Source organism: Nylanderia fulva, unplaced genomic scaffold (genome assembly GCF_048542155.1).
Source record: "Nylanderia fulva isolate GAGA-0341 unplaced genomic scaffold, ASM4854215v1 Scaffold62, whole genome shotgun sequence".
In the NCBI taxonomy this organism is placed as follows: Eukaryota; Metazoa; Arthropoda; class Insecta; order Hymenoptera; family Formicidae; genus Nylanderia; species Nylanderia fulva.
Window position 1 is genome coordinate 180,216 of NW_028190721.1, and position 22,157 is coordinate 202,372.

At 26.6% G+C, this 22,157-nt stretch overlaps 1 protein-coding gene across 1 annotated transcript; it reads right to left on the reverse strand.

Annotated features, from left to right (window-relative positions):
* Positions 1-7,119: 7,119 nt before the first annotated feature.
* On the reverse strand, positions 7,120-19,234 carry LOC114934551 (aminopeptidase A-like). Its single transcript, XM_085488079.1, has 9 exons — positions 18,756-19,234; positions 16,479-16,940; positions 15,498-15,681; positions 14,756-14,894; positions 13,384-13,465; positions 7,758-8,057; positions 7,617-7,683; positions 7,410-7,475; positions 7,120-7,255 (listed from the first exon to the last, which is right to left on the reverse strand). The coding sequence occupies exons 1-9, from the start codon at positions 19,214-19,216 to the stop codon at positions 7,154-7,156; spliced, it is 1,863 nt and encodes a 620-aa protein (XP_085344205.1). The 5' UTR covers positions 19,217-19,234; the 3' UTR covers positions 7,120-7,153.
* Between the last annotated feature and the right edge of the window lie 2,923 nt (positions 19,235-22,157).

Here is a 22,157-nt window from a genome sequence, read left to right on the forward strand (position 1 = left end):
GAAATTATCTTAATTATCAAAATATTATATGGTACCTCTGCGAAAAATTATTGTATTTGAAAAAATTTTTTATTGTTTCAAAGGGTCAAGTTTTTATAATATTTTAAAAAACTTTTGTTTAATTTTGATTTTATTCTCTCTTCCTCATTCCACCCTTTTAAAAGTAAGGTGTTTTTTTTAATGATAAAATTTGACGAACTTTACAGGGTAATATAAATTTTTCTCGCAAATTTTATTTCAAATTTTCGTAAAATATGGACTTTTCTGCAAATTAAACAAAAATCAAAGTTCGTACGATTTTTTCCTTTTTTGATGTATGGAAAAATGTACGATCCATTATAGAACTCGCTGTCTTAAACCACGTTCAGATAAACGTCTTTTAATTGTATGATCACTGATTCTGTAAGGAAGATCTTCATTTGCAATTTGTCGTGCACTCTTCGTGCGCGTCGGACATCGCTAATGTTGGTGGTAAATAAAAAAATGTATGGGTAACTTTTATATCTAATAACTGTGCGAAAAAAATCGTACAAACTTCGCTTTTTTTAATTTGTAGGAAAAAGTCCATATTTTACGAAACTTTGGATAAGATTTGCGAAAAAGTTTTTTTTACCCCGTAAATTTCGTCAAAATATGTAATTTTTTGAAAAAATAACACCTTACTTTTTAATGGAGTGAAAAATGTAGGAAAGGATAAAATCAAAATCGAACGAACGTTTCTTAAGCTAGAGACGTCACTCTCTAAAATAAAATAAAATTTTTTTTAATACGACCATTTTTCGCGGAAATACTCTTATTTGAATTAATACGCAAAATTTTTCTGTTAATCGCGTGTTGCGATAATCTTTTTGTCTAGTGTATACATATATATATATCTCTGTTGGAAGAGCAGTCGCCCGGCAAGCGGAAGGTCTCGGGTTCGATTCCCGATTCAGCCGACTTTCGGACCAATATTTTTCTCGTCTTTTTCTTACAGGGGATGTTAAGAGAAGGAACAAGGGGAATTTCTGAGATCCCAACCATAGGATTCAAATTCCTCAATTTCCAAAAGTTTCTAAATCTTAATTTGTCGCAATAACATCGCGTTTGGCTCTTAGTCGAGATAAAGATGGAGTTTTTTAAAAAATAGGAGAGCTGACTGACAAATATTCTTATTAATATATATATATGTATATATACATGTATATATACATATGTATTTCAGTTTTGCACATATTGTAATTAACAGCAATATAAAAATATTAATAAGTTTACAGCATATTTTATATTTTCTTTAAATAATTAATCTCATTGTCAAAAAATTATGTACATTAAAAATTTTTAGAATATTATTTAGAATATAAATACTTAATATATAAAGTTAGTTGTCTGAAATAAATTACTTTTATAAACACAAAAGCCGTTATTTGTACATACATATAAATCTGTGTGTACATTCAAAATAAGAAAAAAACAGTAGGGAAGAGAATCTGAGGAGCGGCGAGAGAGGGACAGAGAAAAAGAGAGAGGTAGAGCACATGTTTATATTATTATGTTCCTTTGAAAGTCTGTTTGACTTCTTCTCTTAAACTGTGTATTATAACCATTAAATGAACATTTACCAAAAATTAAGCCAACATTCAATTTCATATTGTATTAATTATAAACCTGATAATAAATATTATATATATATATATATATATATGTATATATATATATATATACAAAATGTTCCAGATCTAGCAGTAAACTTTTAAAAAGCAGATACCTGAGATCATTTGGAGACGATGCTGAAGCGAAAATGTCGAAGTACTAATAAATTTTGAGTTATAAGCGATAAAAAATAAATGAATTTTCGCTAACCAAGCTTTTTTAAAATAAAATATTAACGAAATCACATTTATCAATAAATTTCAAATGGAGTTTACTTTTATTAGAATTGTAATTTAAGGATTAATTATACAAAGATACATATTGATAAATTTGAGAACATGCAAATAATGATAGTCACCCTCAGCATTTTCGCGGGGTAAAAATTGACTCCAAATGATATCAAAAATGTACTATTAACAGGTTTACTACCATTTCTGGAACATTGTGTATATAATAGGGTATTTTTCAGATATTTCAGATTAAACACAAAAAAAATAGATACGTTAACGACTACTTCAAATCTAGAATATTATGGATTTCTACATTCGATTGACAATTAGTACGTTCTATCATTTTACTCTATAATTTTTAATTAATAAATAATTATTGTAATTTTAAATTAACACGATTCAACGTCTTATCATCATTTTTTTTACGTTTTATATTGAATATTTTATATAAAAAATTGTACGTAAAATATTTAGTATTCTGTTTATTTCTAACTTAGATGATTAATATAATTCTATTTATTTTTAAGTGTTATATTTATATTTATTTCTCACTTAATAAAATTAATATGTTTGCATTTTTTATAATACATTTCTCATATAAGGTAATATGTCCAATACAAATTGAAAGCAATTGTCCAATTTTTTTTATTTTTCTTAATTATATACATCATTTTTGATATCAGAGTTAATGTTTAATTCATCTGTCTTTTTACAGTTATTTTCTACTCAATGTTAACACAATTTCAAAATCGATTAACATATTAAAGTATTTTTAAATGTTAGAAATAATTTATTTAATATCAAACTTTTGTGGGTCTGCGATTATTTCAACATTACAATTCATATAACTTTATAATATTGTCTTTATTTGAAATTATCTCTAGATTAAACTGTACTTACCCAATATTTTGGAGCAGAATGTTAATTGGAAAATTACGTTAAAAAATTATATTTTTTTCTTTAAATCAATTGCAGCAAACTAATGTTTAAGCAATATGCGCAATGTTAAAGGGATGTAATATTCACACACACTTTATTACAATCTCTATGTATACCACGATATGGTTCGAAAGACCACGAAAGGCCGACTGATTCTCTGTACGTGTCATCGTGCGATAAATATGATACGTTAAAACAACAAAACTTCTGAGGTCGATATATACATATATATATGTGTGTGTGTGTGTGTGTGTGTGTGTATGTTTGCGTACGAGCGTGCGTGCGCGCGTGCATATGTGTGTGCGCGCTTAAACATATAATTTTATTAATTAATGTAAAAAAAATTAAAAACGAAGCAATATATAATTCAAAATAAATAGATATTACATTTAGATGCACTTATCATTTAACAAGCATATTTATTTATGTATATTATTTATATATCTACATATTTATATTTTATATTATATCTAACAATAAAATTTATTTTAATATTATATGGCTATTTTCTTGTGACTATACAGGTAATAATATACATATAAATAATAATACATTAACTACTTCAAGCAAGTTTACAAAAATTTTAAAAACTTAAGACACGCAAACATATAGTTTAATAAATACAGAGGCATCGAATAGTAACTCATCTATATAAACTATAATTTAAAGCTGTAAAAAAATAGTTATACAATAAAAGCAATTATTCATATGAAGATCGTCACGCATGCAAAGCTGCCACTCTTTTATTCCCACTTCTTATAACGGATACTTTTACAATATTGTAACTGTCTGTTGATTTGATTGTTGCGAATTAATATCTTTCTTTTAATTTTGTCAAAATTCTGCATTATGAAATCTTAATATATAAGTTAAGCTTTGCACAATGAATTCAATATACCGTTTATATAATAAACAAGAAATTTAATATTCAGAAATTAATAAGAAAAAAAATATACTTTTTACTTTCCATAATAATATTTATTAAATTTATCTTTTCCATGTGATACCTGACTAATAAATATTCTGTGATAAACAATCCGGCAATTATGTGTGTATTAACCATCAACCTTACGTATTCTTTTTTTTTGCTGAAATGTATTATTTATTTAACGTATAATAACGTCGTTGTAACTTTATACAATTATTTTAAACAATATACCATATAATAATTATTAATATTGCATTATCATTTTATATACATATATAGACATGTAAAGTTTTTTATTTGAATTAGATTTACGGAATATATGTTATTAATAATAACAATGAATGCTGCAGGTATAATAACATGACTAAAAACGATAAAACAGATGTATATAATACACATAATAAACTTTTGTACAAAATATTTTCAAAAATATGTTACATTACTTTGGTCTACTGATTGTAAAATCTTCTAATATGTAGTTCAGGACAGTTTAATCCTTCGCATGTGCTTCGTAATAATATGTAAGAAACGATTAAGAAGATATTAGTTTTCTTGTTCATAAATAGAGCTATATTTTAAATAAAATTTAATTATATCAGTATCTTTTTAGTGTATAAAAAAGTATAGTGCAAGCCAAGTTTTTTTAAAATTTAGAATCTAAATCTCTATATCCTATAGCATACATTGACTCCCAATTCTATGCGAACTTTATCATCAAACCTTTACAATATGTTCATTCCTTCCACCATGGCGAAAGTCTGAAATAGAAAAAAATTAAATTTTTTAATTCAAAATTAGCATATGGATTTCTTGATCAAATTATTTGAACATTATAGATGATTCCTACAAGAGAATTTGATTAAGAAAAGTTAAAAATATATAACAATATTTACTTGTTTGTTGTCTAGTATCGTAATTAGCTGTAATTATTACATTTAATGATTATTGAGCTTGTGATAATATAATCGACGCGAAACTGTATTATAATTATAAATTTTTGTCAAAACGCAATTATATACATTATTGGAAGTATAATTAGGAGTTACAAGAATATAAATAAAAACTTTCAAGATCATATATCGACATGGTTTAAATACGCAAAAACTAAATATCTAAGAGAAGCAGGTGTATATCGAAAAATTGTAAAAAAACATTAATTTAGACATAAATTAATGTTTTTTTTACAATTTTTTGATCATATAGATTTTTACGAATATTAATTACTTCTCTAATAATGTTTCCAGTGAGAAATGATGGTCGAATCGATGCTGATTCGTCGAATCGATGTCAAATTCGTCGAATCAATGTCGAATCGATGACGATTCGACCAATCATTTCTCACTAGGTTTAAAATCAAATTTAATGTCTGATGAAATTTAAGTTTTTATAAATTGCGAATATAAATTAATTATAATATCAACAATTGCTTTATTACTATATTTCATTATATTTATTTTTTGATTCTATATGTGTAATTGTATCGTGTTACAAATAATATATGTTTATAATAGTTTAAGAATTTTTATTTTTTACATAAATTATAAATTGTTTACAAACACATACATTTTCTAATTTTTCTTCTATTTGTACCTATTATAAATATTAAAAAAAAAATAAGTTTAAGTTTTTTAATAATAATACAATAAGCTTATATCAGAAAAGATTTCGATTTATTTCATTCAAATTTTATTTATATTCTATAATGAAACAATTTTTGTTGAGAAACTTCAGCTGTGCGGCAGATATCAGGCTTATGTAACATGATATAAAAAAATTATCCTTCATAAATAAGCATGGCATAAATTTAATTTTATCGCATGTGTGCATTTCTTTTAGTACACAATTCTGAACGATATTATATCGATTTAAATTCTTTGTTATAACGATATGACAGTATACAATTAATATTTAAACAGCTATCATAGAGAGAATATTAACATACATACATATACATATATATGTATAATTTAATATATACATATGTATAATTTAATTTAATGTGCATGTGTTACGTAATAGCTCTCTTCTTATAGTCTAATTGATGAACTATAGAAAGTTTTTATAAGATATATTAATTCTTTTCGGATTTCAGTATAACGGATTTCTATCTTTTTTCGAACTTTTTGTTTACGTTGCAATACTGTTATACACATTTTATTTTGCTAAATTAGATTCGACATTTATTATTCAAAAATAGTAAGAAACGATAAATAATAGGAAGACAAATGAAATAATAAGATTATTTTTTTAATATTAAAATTCCTCGCGTTGATTGGAAGTAGCACATGTTCGACGCGAACTTATTGAAAACATCAATTTAATGATTAGCTTTTTTTACCTTCTATCTATGTTTACATCTCTTTTAAATGTAATTGTTAAAATAAATTAAATATAATTAAGTTAAAATTTCGATTTACACATTTTGCAAAATTTCTATGTTTTTTAAAAATATTAGCAATAAGCGCCGAATTATGTTGTACAATTTTAAAGTTATGTAATATAATTTTATAAATATTAATATTAAGATTAATATTTTATTTAAATAACTTTATTGATATTAAAATGTGGATTACGCAAGAGAGGGGAGAGAGAGAGAGAGAAATAGAGAGAGAGAGAGAGTGAAAGAGAGAGAGAGAGAGAGAGAGAGAGAAATTGTATTATGTGATTTATTATAAACTAAAAAAGATACTAATTAATCACAAATTTTGGAATATAACATCAAATGTGTCAAATATTTAATTATTGAGCATATAGCACATATAATTATAATTAATTTTTATATGTATAATGTTAACGTAATACTAATTTTTATAGCTATACTAACTTATTTTGTATATACATATTTATATTATAGTATTAATTATATATTTAATATATAATATGATCTCTATATATAACATACGTATAATATATAATATATAATATTATGATTTTATACACACACACATGCATATATACATATGTATTTGTGAGTGTGTGTATGCGTAAACATATAAGTTTATTAATTAACGTAAAAAAATTAAAAACAAATCATAATATATAATTAAAAAAAAAAATAGATAATATATTTAGGTCCCTTATCATTTGACAAACATATATATATATATATATATATATATATATATATAATTTATGTTTATACATTTATATTTTTATTTTATATCCAACAATAACATTTATAGTAACAATATGTGGCTACTTTCTTGTGAAGATAAGCAATGTTCAACTACATTAAACAAATTCGCAAAAAAATGAAAAATTTAATGCATGTAGTCATAAATATTTGTAAATATAGAGGCATCGCATAGTAATACATCTAAATAAACAATAATTAAAGCAATAAAAGGAATAGTACATACAATATAAAAAAATTATTCATATGAAGTATATTTTCGCATGCAAAGATGCAATTTTTTTAATTCCACTAAAAGTAAAACCAACCATAATACTCTATCTGTCTTTTAATTTGATTGTTGCGAATTGTTATCTTGCTTTTAATTTTGTCCAAATTCTTCTCTAGGAAATCCTAATAAATACAAACAAAGATTTTCATAATGAAATCAATATATTGTTTACATAATGAAGAAAACAGACATAAAATTAATATTCAGAATTTAATAAAGGAGATAGAACAATATTTTTTTTCTTTTGCTTTCCATAATAATATTTATTAAATTTACCTTTTCTTTTACTCCATAAATTATATGTGTATTGTCTTTCATCCATTCAACGTATTTGTTTATTTCCTAAAATGTATTATTTTTTAACATTATTAATAAACACCGTTATTATAACATTATCAAAATTATTTAAACATTAAATAATAATAATTAACACTGCATTGTTATCACATTTTGTATACATATATAAACATGTAAAATTTTTACCTGAGTTAAATTTACGGAATATACGTTATTAATCATAATAATTAATGCTGCAGGTGCATTAATTTGTCTAAAAACGAAAAAAATGTATATATAAAACACAAAACATTTTTACAAAATATTTATAAAAGTATGTCACATTACTTTGGTTTTACGTAAAAAAAAAAAGCATTTAATATGTTCTTCAAGATAGCTTGATTATTCGCTTGCTTCGTAATAATATGTAAGAAACTGTAACGAACATATTGATATTGTTCTTTAGTATAAGGTTTATATGTTAATAAGGGATTAATTGTATTAGTATCTTCACTGCAAGCCAAGTATTCTAAAAATTTGGCGTCAGATTCTTGAAATCCTCTAAAATACACTGCTTCTGTAATTAATCTGTCGGAATTTATCTTCAAAGCATTACAATATGTCCATTCCTTCCACCATGGCAAAAGTCTATAACATAAAAAAATCAAATTTTCTTGTTAAAAAATAGCATACGGATTTCTTGATCAAATTATTTGAACCTTTTAGACGATACCTACAGGAGAATTTGATTAAGAAAGGTTAAAAATATATAACAATATTTACTTATGTTTTGAAGGATCTTGGAAATGTTGTTTTAATTGATTGTTGGCTTCTCTCCTACAAGTGATGTTATTAAGAAGACATGCCCATCTTGCAGCTTCTTGTCGTAAACATATTCTAAGTTCGTCTACATCACCAATTTCTTCATATTTGATACTTCTAAGTACGTGGTATAATATGTCACTTATTGTTTTCTAAAAATCGTTAAATATATATTTATTTGTTCATATTATAAATGTATTTAATAATAATTATATTTTTCTATTATTTTCCAATAGATTCTTAAAATTTTCTTTTTCTATGAAACAAAAATACATACAAATTCACTTATAGATGCTATTTATTCATTTACATACGTACGTGCAAATATATACATATGTATTATACGTTTACGCAAAAATATGATTTAATTTGTGGGAAATGTTTATAATATTTAATAGATATTAAAGTTTTATAACTATTTGTCAATCATATTTTATTTACAAATAAGGTATAAATTATATCTTTTTGAGAAATATATAATTAAATTTTTCTAACTACATATACGTTTTATATTTTTTAAATGACTAACATGTAATATTACTACGTAATAGTATGTAAAATATTATCGTTGCTAGATATATTTTTCTAAGTTTTTAAATTATTTGTGATTAATGAGTGTATATACAAATATTTCAAACATAATATTTTCATTGAAAGCGTGATGGCAAATGTCGCCAATTTTTGGGACCTTGAATTTTAAACTTTTTTTCATCGCAAATAGTACTATTAGATGAAATATTAATTCCAGTAAAATATCAAGATGAGGATAGACACGGTTCCGGAGATATGAAGAAGTGAATGTAATAGTTTATCATCTTTGACTAGAAATTATATTTGACATAAAAAAAGTTTGAAATTTGAGGTCCCAAAATTTGACCCTATTAAATGGGCGAAAAAACAAATCTTTTTGCCATCATTTTTTGTTAATATTTACCGTAAAATGTTCAATTTTTTCTTTCAACACTGGAAAAGTACTACATATATATTCCAGGACTTTAAAGAAAGGATACCATGCTATATAATTTTTTTCTTGATACAAATACGATGTGATGTTCCAGAATATATAGGAATGGAGATGGCCTGCTATCATTAAATTGAATGCATCATCGATAATTTGGGCACGATTAAGTACATGAATTTTCTTGTAATTACGAGAGTGTAGATAATTTGTAATCCTTTGCCAATTCTCTTTATCATAGTTAACGCGATAATACCCTGTCGAATAGTAAATAAATTTTATCAATTCTTATTGTTCTGAATAATTTTATCATTAATATACTTATTTTTAAACTTATTTCAATTTTCATTTCATACTTTCTTTATATAAATTATATATTAGAAATGTATCAAAAATTTAATACCTATAAATAAAATGCAAATGCATATAGAAAATTAATTATAAAAATGTCATTCAAATAGCTGAAATAGTAGCGAAAATGAAACTGTGCAAGATATATTGTTGTATATCATAAAATAAAATTGAATCTAGTGGTGCATAAATAATTATTTAATGCTAACCAATATAATTTCTGTAACATGTAACGTTACGAAAATTCTATGTTACCTGCACTTATTATTATTAATTTTTTAAATATAATTTTTTTTTTAATAATTTTTACTAATATTAGAATAAAATATTTCCAACAATATAACATTAATATTGATAATGTTATTTAGAAAACGCGTATATTTCATACATATAAACTACGTATATCTTACAATTAGATATAATATATATAATAATATGATAGAAATAATCATATTATATTATATATATATATATATATATATATATATATAATGCAGGTTACGTAATTTGGCAGTTGTGAGGAGATAATATAATGCAGGAGAGTGATAGAAGATGAGATTAAGATGGTAGAAAAAAAGAAAGTCATAAATTACGTATGTATATATATATATATATATATATGGTATATATATATATATATATATATATATATATATATATATATGGTATATATATATATATATAATGCAGGTTACGTAATTTGGCAGTTGTGAGGAGATAATGGAAGATGGGATTAGGATGGTAGAGAGAAAGAAAAAAGTCATAAATTATGTATGTGAGTAGGAGCTGAGAGAACTGAACTTTATGGAAGAGACTGGTGGACGTGGTGAAGAGTTGTAGTATGGAGGTGGGAGAGAAAGAAAGCGGAAAGAAAGAAAGATGAGGAGGTGCGTTAGAAAGAAAGGAAGATGGAAAAGAGGGAAGTGTGATTGGAGTAAAGATAAAGAACAAAGAAGAAAAGGAAGATGAAGAGAGTAAAGTAATATGTGGTGATAGTGAAGAGGAGTGGTCAGAAGGAGGAGAGGAGAGAAAAAGGTTAAGAAGTGCGGAGGAAGGCGAACAGGACGGTGTAAGGAGATGATAATAGAGAGAGGGAAGAGGAGTGAAGAGGAGGTGAGAACATCGGAGAGAAAGGAAGAAATAGTAGAGAAGAAGAAGAGAGAAGAGAGAAGGTAGGACGTATTAGAAGATAGTAAAAAAAGATGGACGTATTACAAGATGGTGCAGAAAATGATGAAGGAGGAATTAGTAGTATGAAGTGGTAAAGAAGGAAAAGAAGAGAGGAGGCATGAATGTGGTCGAGAAATGTGAATGTAAGGATGGAAATGAGGAAAGGAGAAGTATAGAGTTGATGGTAGGGATGGTGGAGAAAAGAGAATAAAGAAGGAGAAATAAGTGTTACGAGAGAAACGAGAGAAAATGTAGTGGCAAGAGGAGAGATACGGTTGGTGATAAAGAGAGTAGAAGAAAAGAGTGCTTTGATAGGAACAAAGAAGACAGTAGTGGCAAAAGAAGAGATACGGATGGTGGAGAAGAGAGCGGAGGAGAAGAAAGGAGAGAGAGACAGGAGAAGGAAAGCAAAGGAAAAGGAGAAAAAGAAGAAGAGGAAGGATGAGGTGGAGGAAAAGGAGAAGAGAAGGATGAAAAGAAGAAGGGGGAAGAGGTATTTAATATAGAGATGTGGGAAGTGGTGGACAAAAAGAAATTTTTGGAGAAAGGGTGGATGATGAGATGTGGGATTAGGATATATGTGGGCTTGACGATAGTGGTGAGGTAGGTTAGATGGTGGTTAGAAGAAAGAGCAAGGAAAGAGAGATTGGGGAAAAGTAGGAAAAGAGGATAGGAGAGGAGAGAATCGAGGAGATGAAGAGAGTTAAAGATAGAAGGAAGGGAAATAATATGGAGTAGAAAGAGGGACGAGACGATTAGAAAGAGGAGAGCGAAACAGAGTAGAAAGTAGGTTTTGTTTTTTGTTAAAGGAATGAAAGGAAAAAGGAGACGGAGGTTAAGGTCAAAGAAAAGAGAAAGGAGAGAATAAGAAAATGGCAACTATATGTGTGCAAAATAAAGACGAGAAATGAGAAATAATAAGTCCCTTGGTCGATATTTACCAATTTGTTGTATATTGAATATTGTCCAACCTTCCTCATTAAATGGAAATGATAATTTCAAATCTTTTGATGCGTATACCATATATGATAACTAAAATTGTTAAAATCGGGAAACGCTTACGTAGTAAAAGTTACAGGAAGGCAGTCAATTTGTAATTTCTCGATATTTTGTATCGATACTTTTACTTGCCCCATGGGAGCCTTATTAATTTTTGTTACTTTTACGATAGGACAATGTGTTTCTATATACCAATAATTTATTAATAGTTTAGCAATATATGGTTCTTTTGCAGCAGCAGCAATTTCTTCCCAAAAATTCGGAATACTTTGACAGTGCAATTGGTCAAATTCACACAGTATGTAAAATATATAAAAATCCATTATAAATATGTTAAAATTGTCTGTATAATGTTAATATTATACAAAATTTTAATAAATGCTAAGAAGCAAATTATAAAATTGAACTTCTATTTATATATCTTATATTTGTATTATGATAATAAAGAATATAACATAATTTTAAATAAAATTTAATAATTTTATTAAATTTTAGGGCATTATTAGCATTAATATAGATTATATTTGAGCAAAGTATTGAGAGAGTTTTAAAATAAGTATAAGAAGAAATAAAACAAATATGTAAAAAGTTGAAGACAAAACGAAAAGAAAAGAAAAATAATATAAAGGAGATCGTTTTACGACAGATGAAAATAAAGATAGAGAAGTAATGGAAAGAAGATATAAGTGGTAGATATTTAAAAACATGTTAAATAAGATTAAAAAACAAATGTAGCACAAAATGTTAATAAAAGAAAAGAAATTATAAAAATTATAGATGATATAAAAAATAAAGGGAAAAAATAAAAACTATAAAAATAATTTATAAATTATTTTAAAAAAACAACAAATCATGAAAAAAATTAAAGGTAATTATTGAGATATGGGAAGCCACATTCGATTTTGATGACCTTGACATATGTTGTGAAGATAACTGTCCTGAGTAAGTATCAAAAGGTTCTAAGAGTCGCTCATTGTTTATAAAAAAAATGTTAACAAAAAATGTGCTAAATAAAACTAATATTTGTGACATATATACATTTAAATGTATTATATGTTTGGACGTGTAATAAAGTAAACAAGTGGGTCAAGCAGGAGCCAGGGGAGGAGTGGCTTCCCCTTCTCCCTGCACCCCCCCGCCCCGCCTCTTCAAAAACTAACTCTAACCAACCGATGTCCGAAGAATGAATTTAAAACAATGTTTCTTATATTTATTCTATAAGTATCTTTTTGCCCTTTAATGGTCAAAATAACTGCTATATTTTTTAAACTTTTTATAAACAATGAGCGATGTTTAAAATCTTTTGATACTTATTTAGGACAGTGACCTGGACAATGTCAAGGTTATCGAAATCGGAGGTGGCTCCCCATATCTCAGTAATTACCAAATAAAACAACAATGTATATGTATATAAAAAAAGGGTTAACGATAAAACAACAATTCTTCTTTCTTTATCCAGAAACCGTTTTCATAGAAAAAATAATGAAATTATAAATAAATCTAGTAGCAGAATTAGGAAAATAGCGGAATTGTTGTATTAAAAAAAAACATTAGAAAATAATATAAAAATTAGCCAAAAAATAAGGGACATTTTATAAAACTTCTATTATTAAACATTATTTATGTTACACAATTTTATTTTTTTGATATTATATTTTATATTGAATTACTCACGTGCTATTTATATATGAGCGAATTCCTTTCCAAAATATTTTTTTAGTGAAGGCGTGTTCCATCATGCGCAGTATAAAAGGCGCTACAATTTACATGAAAATTATAATTAAGATATGTTATGAGTATATATTTACTGTAATAGTAATTGTAAATATAGTGATTTTTGAAAGAAAAGTGATATATGTATATTTATACCAGGTAATAATCGCGTAAGAGTAAAATGTTTTTTTACTGTGTGTGTGTGTGTGTGTGTGTGTGTGTGTGTCGCACTGTTTATCATTTTATTTTATAAGTAAATTTCTTTACATTTATAATTTAATACTTACGAAAATAACAAAACTTTAAAGGACCATTCAATTAATTCCCTTTATCTACATTAGTGCGATTATTTCCGGACATTTTGTATATATATTATCTTATCTTTACTACTTATTGTTTTGGTAATGAATATTGCGAGAAATCGATTTATAATAAAATAAAGTTAAATATTTAAAAAAAAACATGATCTTCAAATAATCTTGACAATCAACCTTTAGAACAAAGTATCGTTCACTTGTGTGGATATTTTAAAATAAAACAGTTTATTCACACACGCACGCACGCACACACACACACAAATGTACTCGTGCGTATCCACGCGCACACGCATACACACACAGTCACACACATACACAAATTATTTCATTCTAAAATATCCACACAAAAATTACTTGAACAATCTATTTTTTAGGAAGAAACGTTTTGGATAAAAGTTGTATGATAATTCTCCTGAAGACAAACAAGTAAAGGCTACTAACTTATTTCTAATGGTTGATTGTCAAAGCTGTCATTTGGAAATATCGGTTTAGTTTTAACGGATCTACTTTATTTTTTTTAAAGGTCAATTTCTCGATATACATTATCAAAACAATAAGTTGAAAGGATAACATAATCATAGAGAGAATATTTTCTGGATATTTTATATCTTTAACACATTATTTTACATAAACGTAAATATCTCATAAAATATTAATTTTTCGTCAATCTTACCTCAATAATTTTGTATATAAAAAGAGAAAAATTTATATATTTTTGATAAAAAAATCAACATTGCTTTTGAAAAAGAATATGTAGCTGCTAGTTACAAATTATATACATTGTTTATATGTGTAAATACTTTGAATATTAACTAAAATATGCATAAGTACGGATAACGTACATATGTGTGTTGTGCGTGTGCGTGGACGTGTGCGTGCGCGCGCGTGTGTGCGTGTACTTTTATAAAAAATAAATATTTAATAAAATCCAGATATAAATTTAATTACCTTCTAACTTACACATATTGTAAAATATTAATAATTAAAAATTTAGGCGGATTATTTTATTATATTACCTCTGATTGAATTGCGAATTTCCAATAATCTGTTAACTTGTGAAGTAGATGACCACATATGATAATCACTATCCAAATTAAAAGAGTAATGTTGACTTTGAACGACAAATAAATTTATTATTTGATTATCTGAATAAGTCTATAAAGAAAATAATTAATATATCAATATATCCGTTCTTAAGATACTTGTATTAAATACTAATATTAATATTATTAACGTTTTTTATTGTTAAAATGACCACTTTTTCATCTTAGAAAATACACATAAAAAAATATAATAATAAAATCTAAAATTTTGTATTTAACATGAATTTTGTATTTATATAATTAGCAAATATTACATATTTAAAAAAAAATATTATGTCGCAGACATCTCTTTATCAAGTTTATTTAAATAAATATCATATGTACTAATTTTGATAAATTTATTTTATTTTAGATTTTTTAAACATTTAAACATATCTGATAAAGTGATGTTTAAAAATAAAAAATTTTTATTTTTTATTTGTATTTAATTTTTAATAAATTAAATTATAATTATATGTATGTAAATATGTAAAAAATGTATTTTTTAAGAGACTCTTGCTTATTTTATATAATGTTAAATATTATAAAACAATTTACTAAGAATGTGTACAAATTTTATAAACAAGGTTTAAGACAATTTTGCAATATAAATGCATAAGTATATTGTAAAATATGTAAAAGGGAGCGAGATAGCGTTGAAAATATTTAGAATAACCTTATTGACAGCATACGTTGCAAATAATGAAATAAGTCCTTCTTTAAACCAAGTATTTGACACTAACGGATTGTTCATCATGTTATTAAACCATTGTTGTGTCACTTTACGTCCTACTAATTGAGCTACTTCGAATTTGCGAGCAACAGGATATAAATTTTTATCGTAGATGATATCTGTTTCCCTGAAAGTTATATTTAATTGTTAAGACTGACAATGAGAACTTTATAGAAAATAAAACTTTATTTTTGTTACAATATTATAATTTTATTGTTAGATGTACGATTTACACATTCAATTAGGGTATACAATTTAGAAAATCAGTATTGTAAATCGTACCAAATAATATTTTTTTTATTTTTTAATTTACAACAATCAGAAACAACGTTACACTTTTGTTAAGATGTATCATTGACAAAGAATAATAGCTTGAAATAAATAAAAAATGGCATTTCCTTTCTAACTTCAGTGCAGTTTTAACATCTATCTTACGGAGTACGATTTAGCATACATACTTTCCCCTTTATATACGTACTGAAATGGTAAACTTTAAGTTTTAAATAATATAAATAAACTTAATTCAACTAAAATTGTTTGTTTTCGCAAATTCTTATAATTTTGAGCGTTTACAAAAACGAAATAAATATCCATTTTTTAATATAAGAGTTTTAACAAGAGTTTTCTCTTGCATTCATTTATTTATTTTCCGTAGGGGGGTTAAAGGGGTATTGAAATTAAATCTCAAAATATGAGATTATTTCATATTTAAAATCTTGGCCGTGTCCAAGTAAAATTTGGTGCCTTGTGCACCGGTATTTAATTCTAACGAAGAATTATTTAGTTTCGTTAGGATAACGCATTGTCATCCGCGATTTGGCTCTTGTTGCCCGTCTTATACGTTAAATTCCATTTTTTAATTTTATAATTAAACGTACTAACATAATTTATTTTTAATGTTTAATGTTAAGCATTTATACTCACCTATATAAAACAAGTGTCAAAACAGTTGTGCCTTTGTCATGAAAATTTGGAATTGCAACATGAGTCACCATCGAAATATTGTTTGAATGTCTCCACTGATTTTTAAAAAACAACGTGCTATTTTCAGCTACATCTTTTGCAAATTCCATGTGAAGTCTTTCAAGTCTGCACCACATTTTAATGTTGCGAGTTTTGATGTCAATAAGAAATAGGTAATTAGACACAATCATTGTTACGTATTCAGTCCACATTGCAGATGTGGTACCGTAGTGTCTCCATACCATATCGTTGTCATCTATATTCGTACTTCGCAATGGCATATTTGACAATGTCGTGCATAAATCACATTTTATAGAAATGTTAAAGATTGCTTCTATCCATAAATCATGTAGATGCAAACAGGTACCGTTTGAAAAAAATGGTAGGGCGCCTATTATCTGGAAATGCAGAGCACCTACCCAACTACATTTTAAAAAACATAAATTAATGAAACATTTTTGACAAGCATAAAAATATTGGAAATTAGAAAATGTATAAATGCTATACGCGTCAACACATATGATATTTTATAACTTTATAACATATTATTATAATAATAAATATAAAGATTGTTATTCCCTTTTAGATTTAAATTCCGCGATATATAATAATTTTTGGACATTAAATACATAAATAATATATTAATTCCAATGTTTTATGTAATTGCATATTGTACTCTTTTTTTATTAATAAACATTTATTATCTATATGTTACGTTTTCGTTCGTCCGTTTTTGGGTCAATATATTTAAATACTTTACCCGGGAGTTGGACGGGTTGTGTGTATTTAGTTTTCAGTCCCGAACAGGAATCTTAGTTTATAAACTTTATAACGCGGATCAGTTTTGTTAATGCGGCGATAGTCGGGATAGTCAGGCTCGACGTTAATAGGAGTTAGTTGGTAAGGAATAGTAGGAGGTTTGTCAATTTGGGTGTTTGCTTCTAAATGTTGGAGTTTTTGCGAGAGGTGAAAGAAATCTTGTCGCAAATCAATCGCTTGTTTTATCTGGTATCTGAGCCGTTTGAGCTGTACTCGTTTACCTGCCCTTTTCTTCATGAGAATGTTAAAATACGACGGAAGCTCCCAAAATGAACTTAAGGTCGCTACGCAAGGCAGCGACCAGTCCGATTCGCTACGCTCTTCGGCAGCGAAAGGGGTTAGCTCGATTTGAGAGTTATGGTAAATAATTTCATACACCAAGAGCAGTGTTCGTAGGCGCTACACTCTTCGGCAGCGCCGGTTACCAATTCGCTACACTCTTTGTCAGCGAAAAGGCCGTTCCCCGCTCTCGGAGATGTCCTACGTTATATGTAAATTTTACTCGGATCAGATGCTAAATAACTGAGCTTATTGTGGTATTATCAATTACCTTTTATTCTATGAGTGGTTACAAAATTATAAGTCTAAAGTACTGGATTAGTCGTAAGAATAAGGAAACGAAGGATGACAGTCGAAGTTCGCGGAGAACTATAGTTACGACAAAGGTTTCGTTAAGATTTCAACTGCGATGCACAGCGTTTTTCTAGCCCTATTTATACTCGAAATTTTACCACCTCCATCTATGAATTTTGAAGGAGGGAGGCCCCTTATCTCGTTGTTATAAGATTTTGTTTATAAGGTTTGTTTATAAGGTTTATAAACAACTCTGGCGATCCTGCATATCGGATGTTAGTTTAGGATAGGTCCAGCTGAGAGCGATGAAAATTTGTCAATACGTGACGATAAGCAAATTCTAGCGATCCCGCGTATCGGATGTTAGTTTGAGTTAAGATAAATCTAACCGAGAGCGATGAAAATTTGTCGGTACGTGACACTATAATATAAATATGATGTTTTTTAAATCGGCCAACAGAGCACGAAAAATTAATTATTCGGAACTGTATCTCTTGGTTTGAGATCACTAAGTTCCATATATAAATTAATCTCGAAACTTACATATGGAGAAATAGGCGCGAAAAATATAGGTCCGAAAAGTCGCTGAAGCGGGAATCGAACCCGCGTCTTTCACTTTCCGGACGACTGCTCTTACCAACTAAGCTATTTAGACCCTTTCGATCCTATGTAAGTTTCGAGATTAATTTATATATGGAACTTAGTGATCTCAAATCAAGAGATACCGTTCCGAATAATTAGTTTTTCGTGCTTGGCTGTGTTGGCCGATTTAAAAAACATCATATTTATATTTTTAATATTGAGAGCCGATAAAAATATTTCTTTCTGAATTTATTATTTACTTACGCAGTTTTTTCTTTCACGTCAAAAATTCTAAAGACTTCATCAGCAATACTAAAATATTTTATATTTAAGATGTAATTTCCTGGTGATAACTCATCCATAAAGTACATATAAATTGTGTCTTCTTTAGTATTATATGTCGATTTATAAACGATATCTTTATCATTCTCATGATATCTTTCAAAATTTGTAATTAGAACTATATCTTCAATACATACTTTTTCTGAATGTAAATATATGCTTTGCGTTTTGTTAAGAATGTTTATGCTGATATTGTATTCCCCACGGAACATATTTTCTTCAAGATATGTTATAAGCTTGATATTGTAATGCATTGGTATTACATTATTTGATTTTTGATAACATACAGATTCATTGCGAGTGGAAGCTGTCGCAGCGATAAAAATTAATCTGCTACTTAATAATAGTTTTAGAAATATCATCATGTTGGAAGAAAGCGACATCCATTTTAGATCCGTAAAATACTCTGGATAAAAAATAATTAAAGAAAATAAAAATAGGTTAGATGTTTCTAAAATGTATTTTGTATATAAAAAATGATAAAAACAAAAAGTATTAAAATTATTAATTGGGAAATTATCTTAATTATCGAAATATTATATGGTACCTCTGCGAAAAATTATTGTATTTGAAAAAATTTTTTATTGTTTTAAAAGGTCAAATTTCTATAATACTTTAAAAAACTTTTGTTTGATTTTGATTTTATCCTCTCTTCCTCATTCCACCCCTTTAAAAGAAAGGTGTTTTTTTTAATGATAAAATTTGACGAACTTTACAAGGTAATATAAATTTTTCTCGCAAATTTTATTTCAAATTTTCGTAAAATATGGACTTTTCTGCAAATTAAAGAAAAATCAAAGTTCGTACGATTTTTTCCTTTTTTGATGTATGGAAAAATGTACGATCCATTATAGAACTCGCTGTCTTAAACCACGTTCAGATAAACGTCTTTTAATTGTATGATCACTGATTCTGTAAGGGAGATCTTTATTTGCAATTTGTCGTGCACTCTTCGTGCGCGTCGGACATCGTTAATGCTGGTGGTAAATAAAAAAATGTATGGGTAACTTTTATATCTAATAACTGTGCGAAAAAAATCGTACAAACTTTGCTTTTTTTTAATTTGTAGGAAAAAGTCCATATTTTACGAAACTTTGGATAAGATTTGCGAAAAAGTTTTTTTTATCCCGTAAATTTCGTCAAAATATGTAATTTTTTGAAAAAAAAACACCTTACTTTTTAATGGAGTAAAAAATGTAGGAGGGGATAAAATCAAAATCGAACGAAAGTTTCTTAAGCTAGAGACGTCACTCTTTAAAACAAAATAAAATTTTTTTTAATACGACCATTTTTCGCGGAAATACGCTTATTTGAATTAATACGCAAAATTTTTCTGTTAATCGCGTGTTGCGATAATCTTTTTGTCTAGTGTATACATATATATATATGTATATATACATGTATATATACATATGTATTTCAGTTTTGCACATATTGTAATTAACAGCAATATAAAAATATTAATAAATTTACAGCATATTTTATATTTTCTTTAAATAATTAATCTCATTGTCAAAAAATTATGTACATTGAAAATTTTTAGAATATTATTTAGAATATAAATACTTAATATATAAAGTTAGTTGTCTAAAATAAATTACTTTTATAAACACAAAAGCTGTTATTTGTACATACATATAAATCTGTGTGTACATTCAAAATAAGAAAAAGACAGTAGGGAAGAGAAACTGAGGAGCGGCGAGAGAGGGACAGAGAAAAAAAGAGAGGTAGAGCACATGTTTATATTATTATGTTCCTTTGAAAGTCTGTTTGACTTCTTCTCTTAAACTGTGTATTATAACCATTAAATGAACATTTACCAAAAATTAAGCCAACATTCAATTTCATATTGTATTAATTATAAACCTGATAATAAATATTATATATATATATGTATATATATATATATATATATACAAAATGTCCCAGATCTAGCAGTAAACTTTTAAAAAGCAGATACCTGAGATCATTTGGAGACGATGCTTAAGCGAAAATGTCGAAGTACTAATAAATTTTGAGTTATAAGCGATAAAAAATAAATGGATTTTCGCTAACCAAGCTTTTTTAAAATAAAATATTAACGAAATCACATTTATCAATAAATTTCAAATGGAGTTTACTTTTATTAGAATTGTAATTTAAGGATTAATTATACAAAGATACATATTGATAAATTTGAGAACATGCAAATAATGATAGTCACCCTCAGCATTGCGCGGAGTAAAAATTGACTTCAAATGATATCAAAAATGTACTATTAACAGGTTTACTACTATTTCTGGAACATTGTGTATATAATAAGGTATTTTTCAGATATTTCAGATTAAACACAAAAAATAATAGATACGTTAACGACTACTTCAAATCTAGAATATTATGGATTTCTACATTCGATTGACAATTAGTACGTTCTATCATTTTACTCTATAATTTTCAATTAATAAATAATTATTGTAATTTTAAATTAACACGATTCAACGTCTTATCATACTTTTTTTTACGTTTTATATCGAATATTTTATATAAAAAATTGTACGTAAAATATTTAGTATTCTGTTTATTTCTAACTTAGATGATTAATATAATTCTATTTATTTTTAAGTGTTGTATTTATATTTATTTCTCACTTAATAAAATTAATATGTTTGCATTTTTTATAATACATTTCTCATATAAGGTAATATGTCCAATACAAATTGAAAGCAATTGTCCAATTTTTTTTATTTTTCTTAATTATATACATCATTTTTGATATCAGAGTTAATGTTTAATTCTTCTGTCTTGTTACAGTTATTTTTTACTCAATGTTAGCACAATTTCAAAATCGATTAACGTATTAAAGAATTTTTAAATTTTAGAAATAATTTATTTAATATCAAACTTTTGTGGGTCTGCGATTATTTCAACATTAAAATTCATATAACTTTATAATATTGTCTTTATTTGAAATTATCTCTGGATTAAACTGTACTTACCCAATATTTTGGATAATTGGAAAATTACGTTGAATAATTATATTTTTTTCTTTAAATTAATTGCATCAAACTAATGTTTAAGCAATATGCGCAATGTTAAAGGGATGTAATATACACACTTTATTACAATCACTATGTATACCACGATATGGTTCGAAAGACCACGAAAGGCCGACTGATTCTCTGTACGTGTCATCGTGCGATAAATATGATACGTTAGAACAACAAAACTTCTGAGGTCGATATATACATATATATATATATATGTGTGTGTGTGTGTGTGTGTGTGTGTGTGTGTGTGTGTGTGTGTGTGTGTGTGTGTGTGTGTGTGTGTGTATGTTTGCGTGCG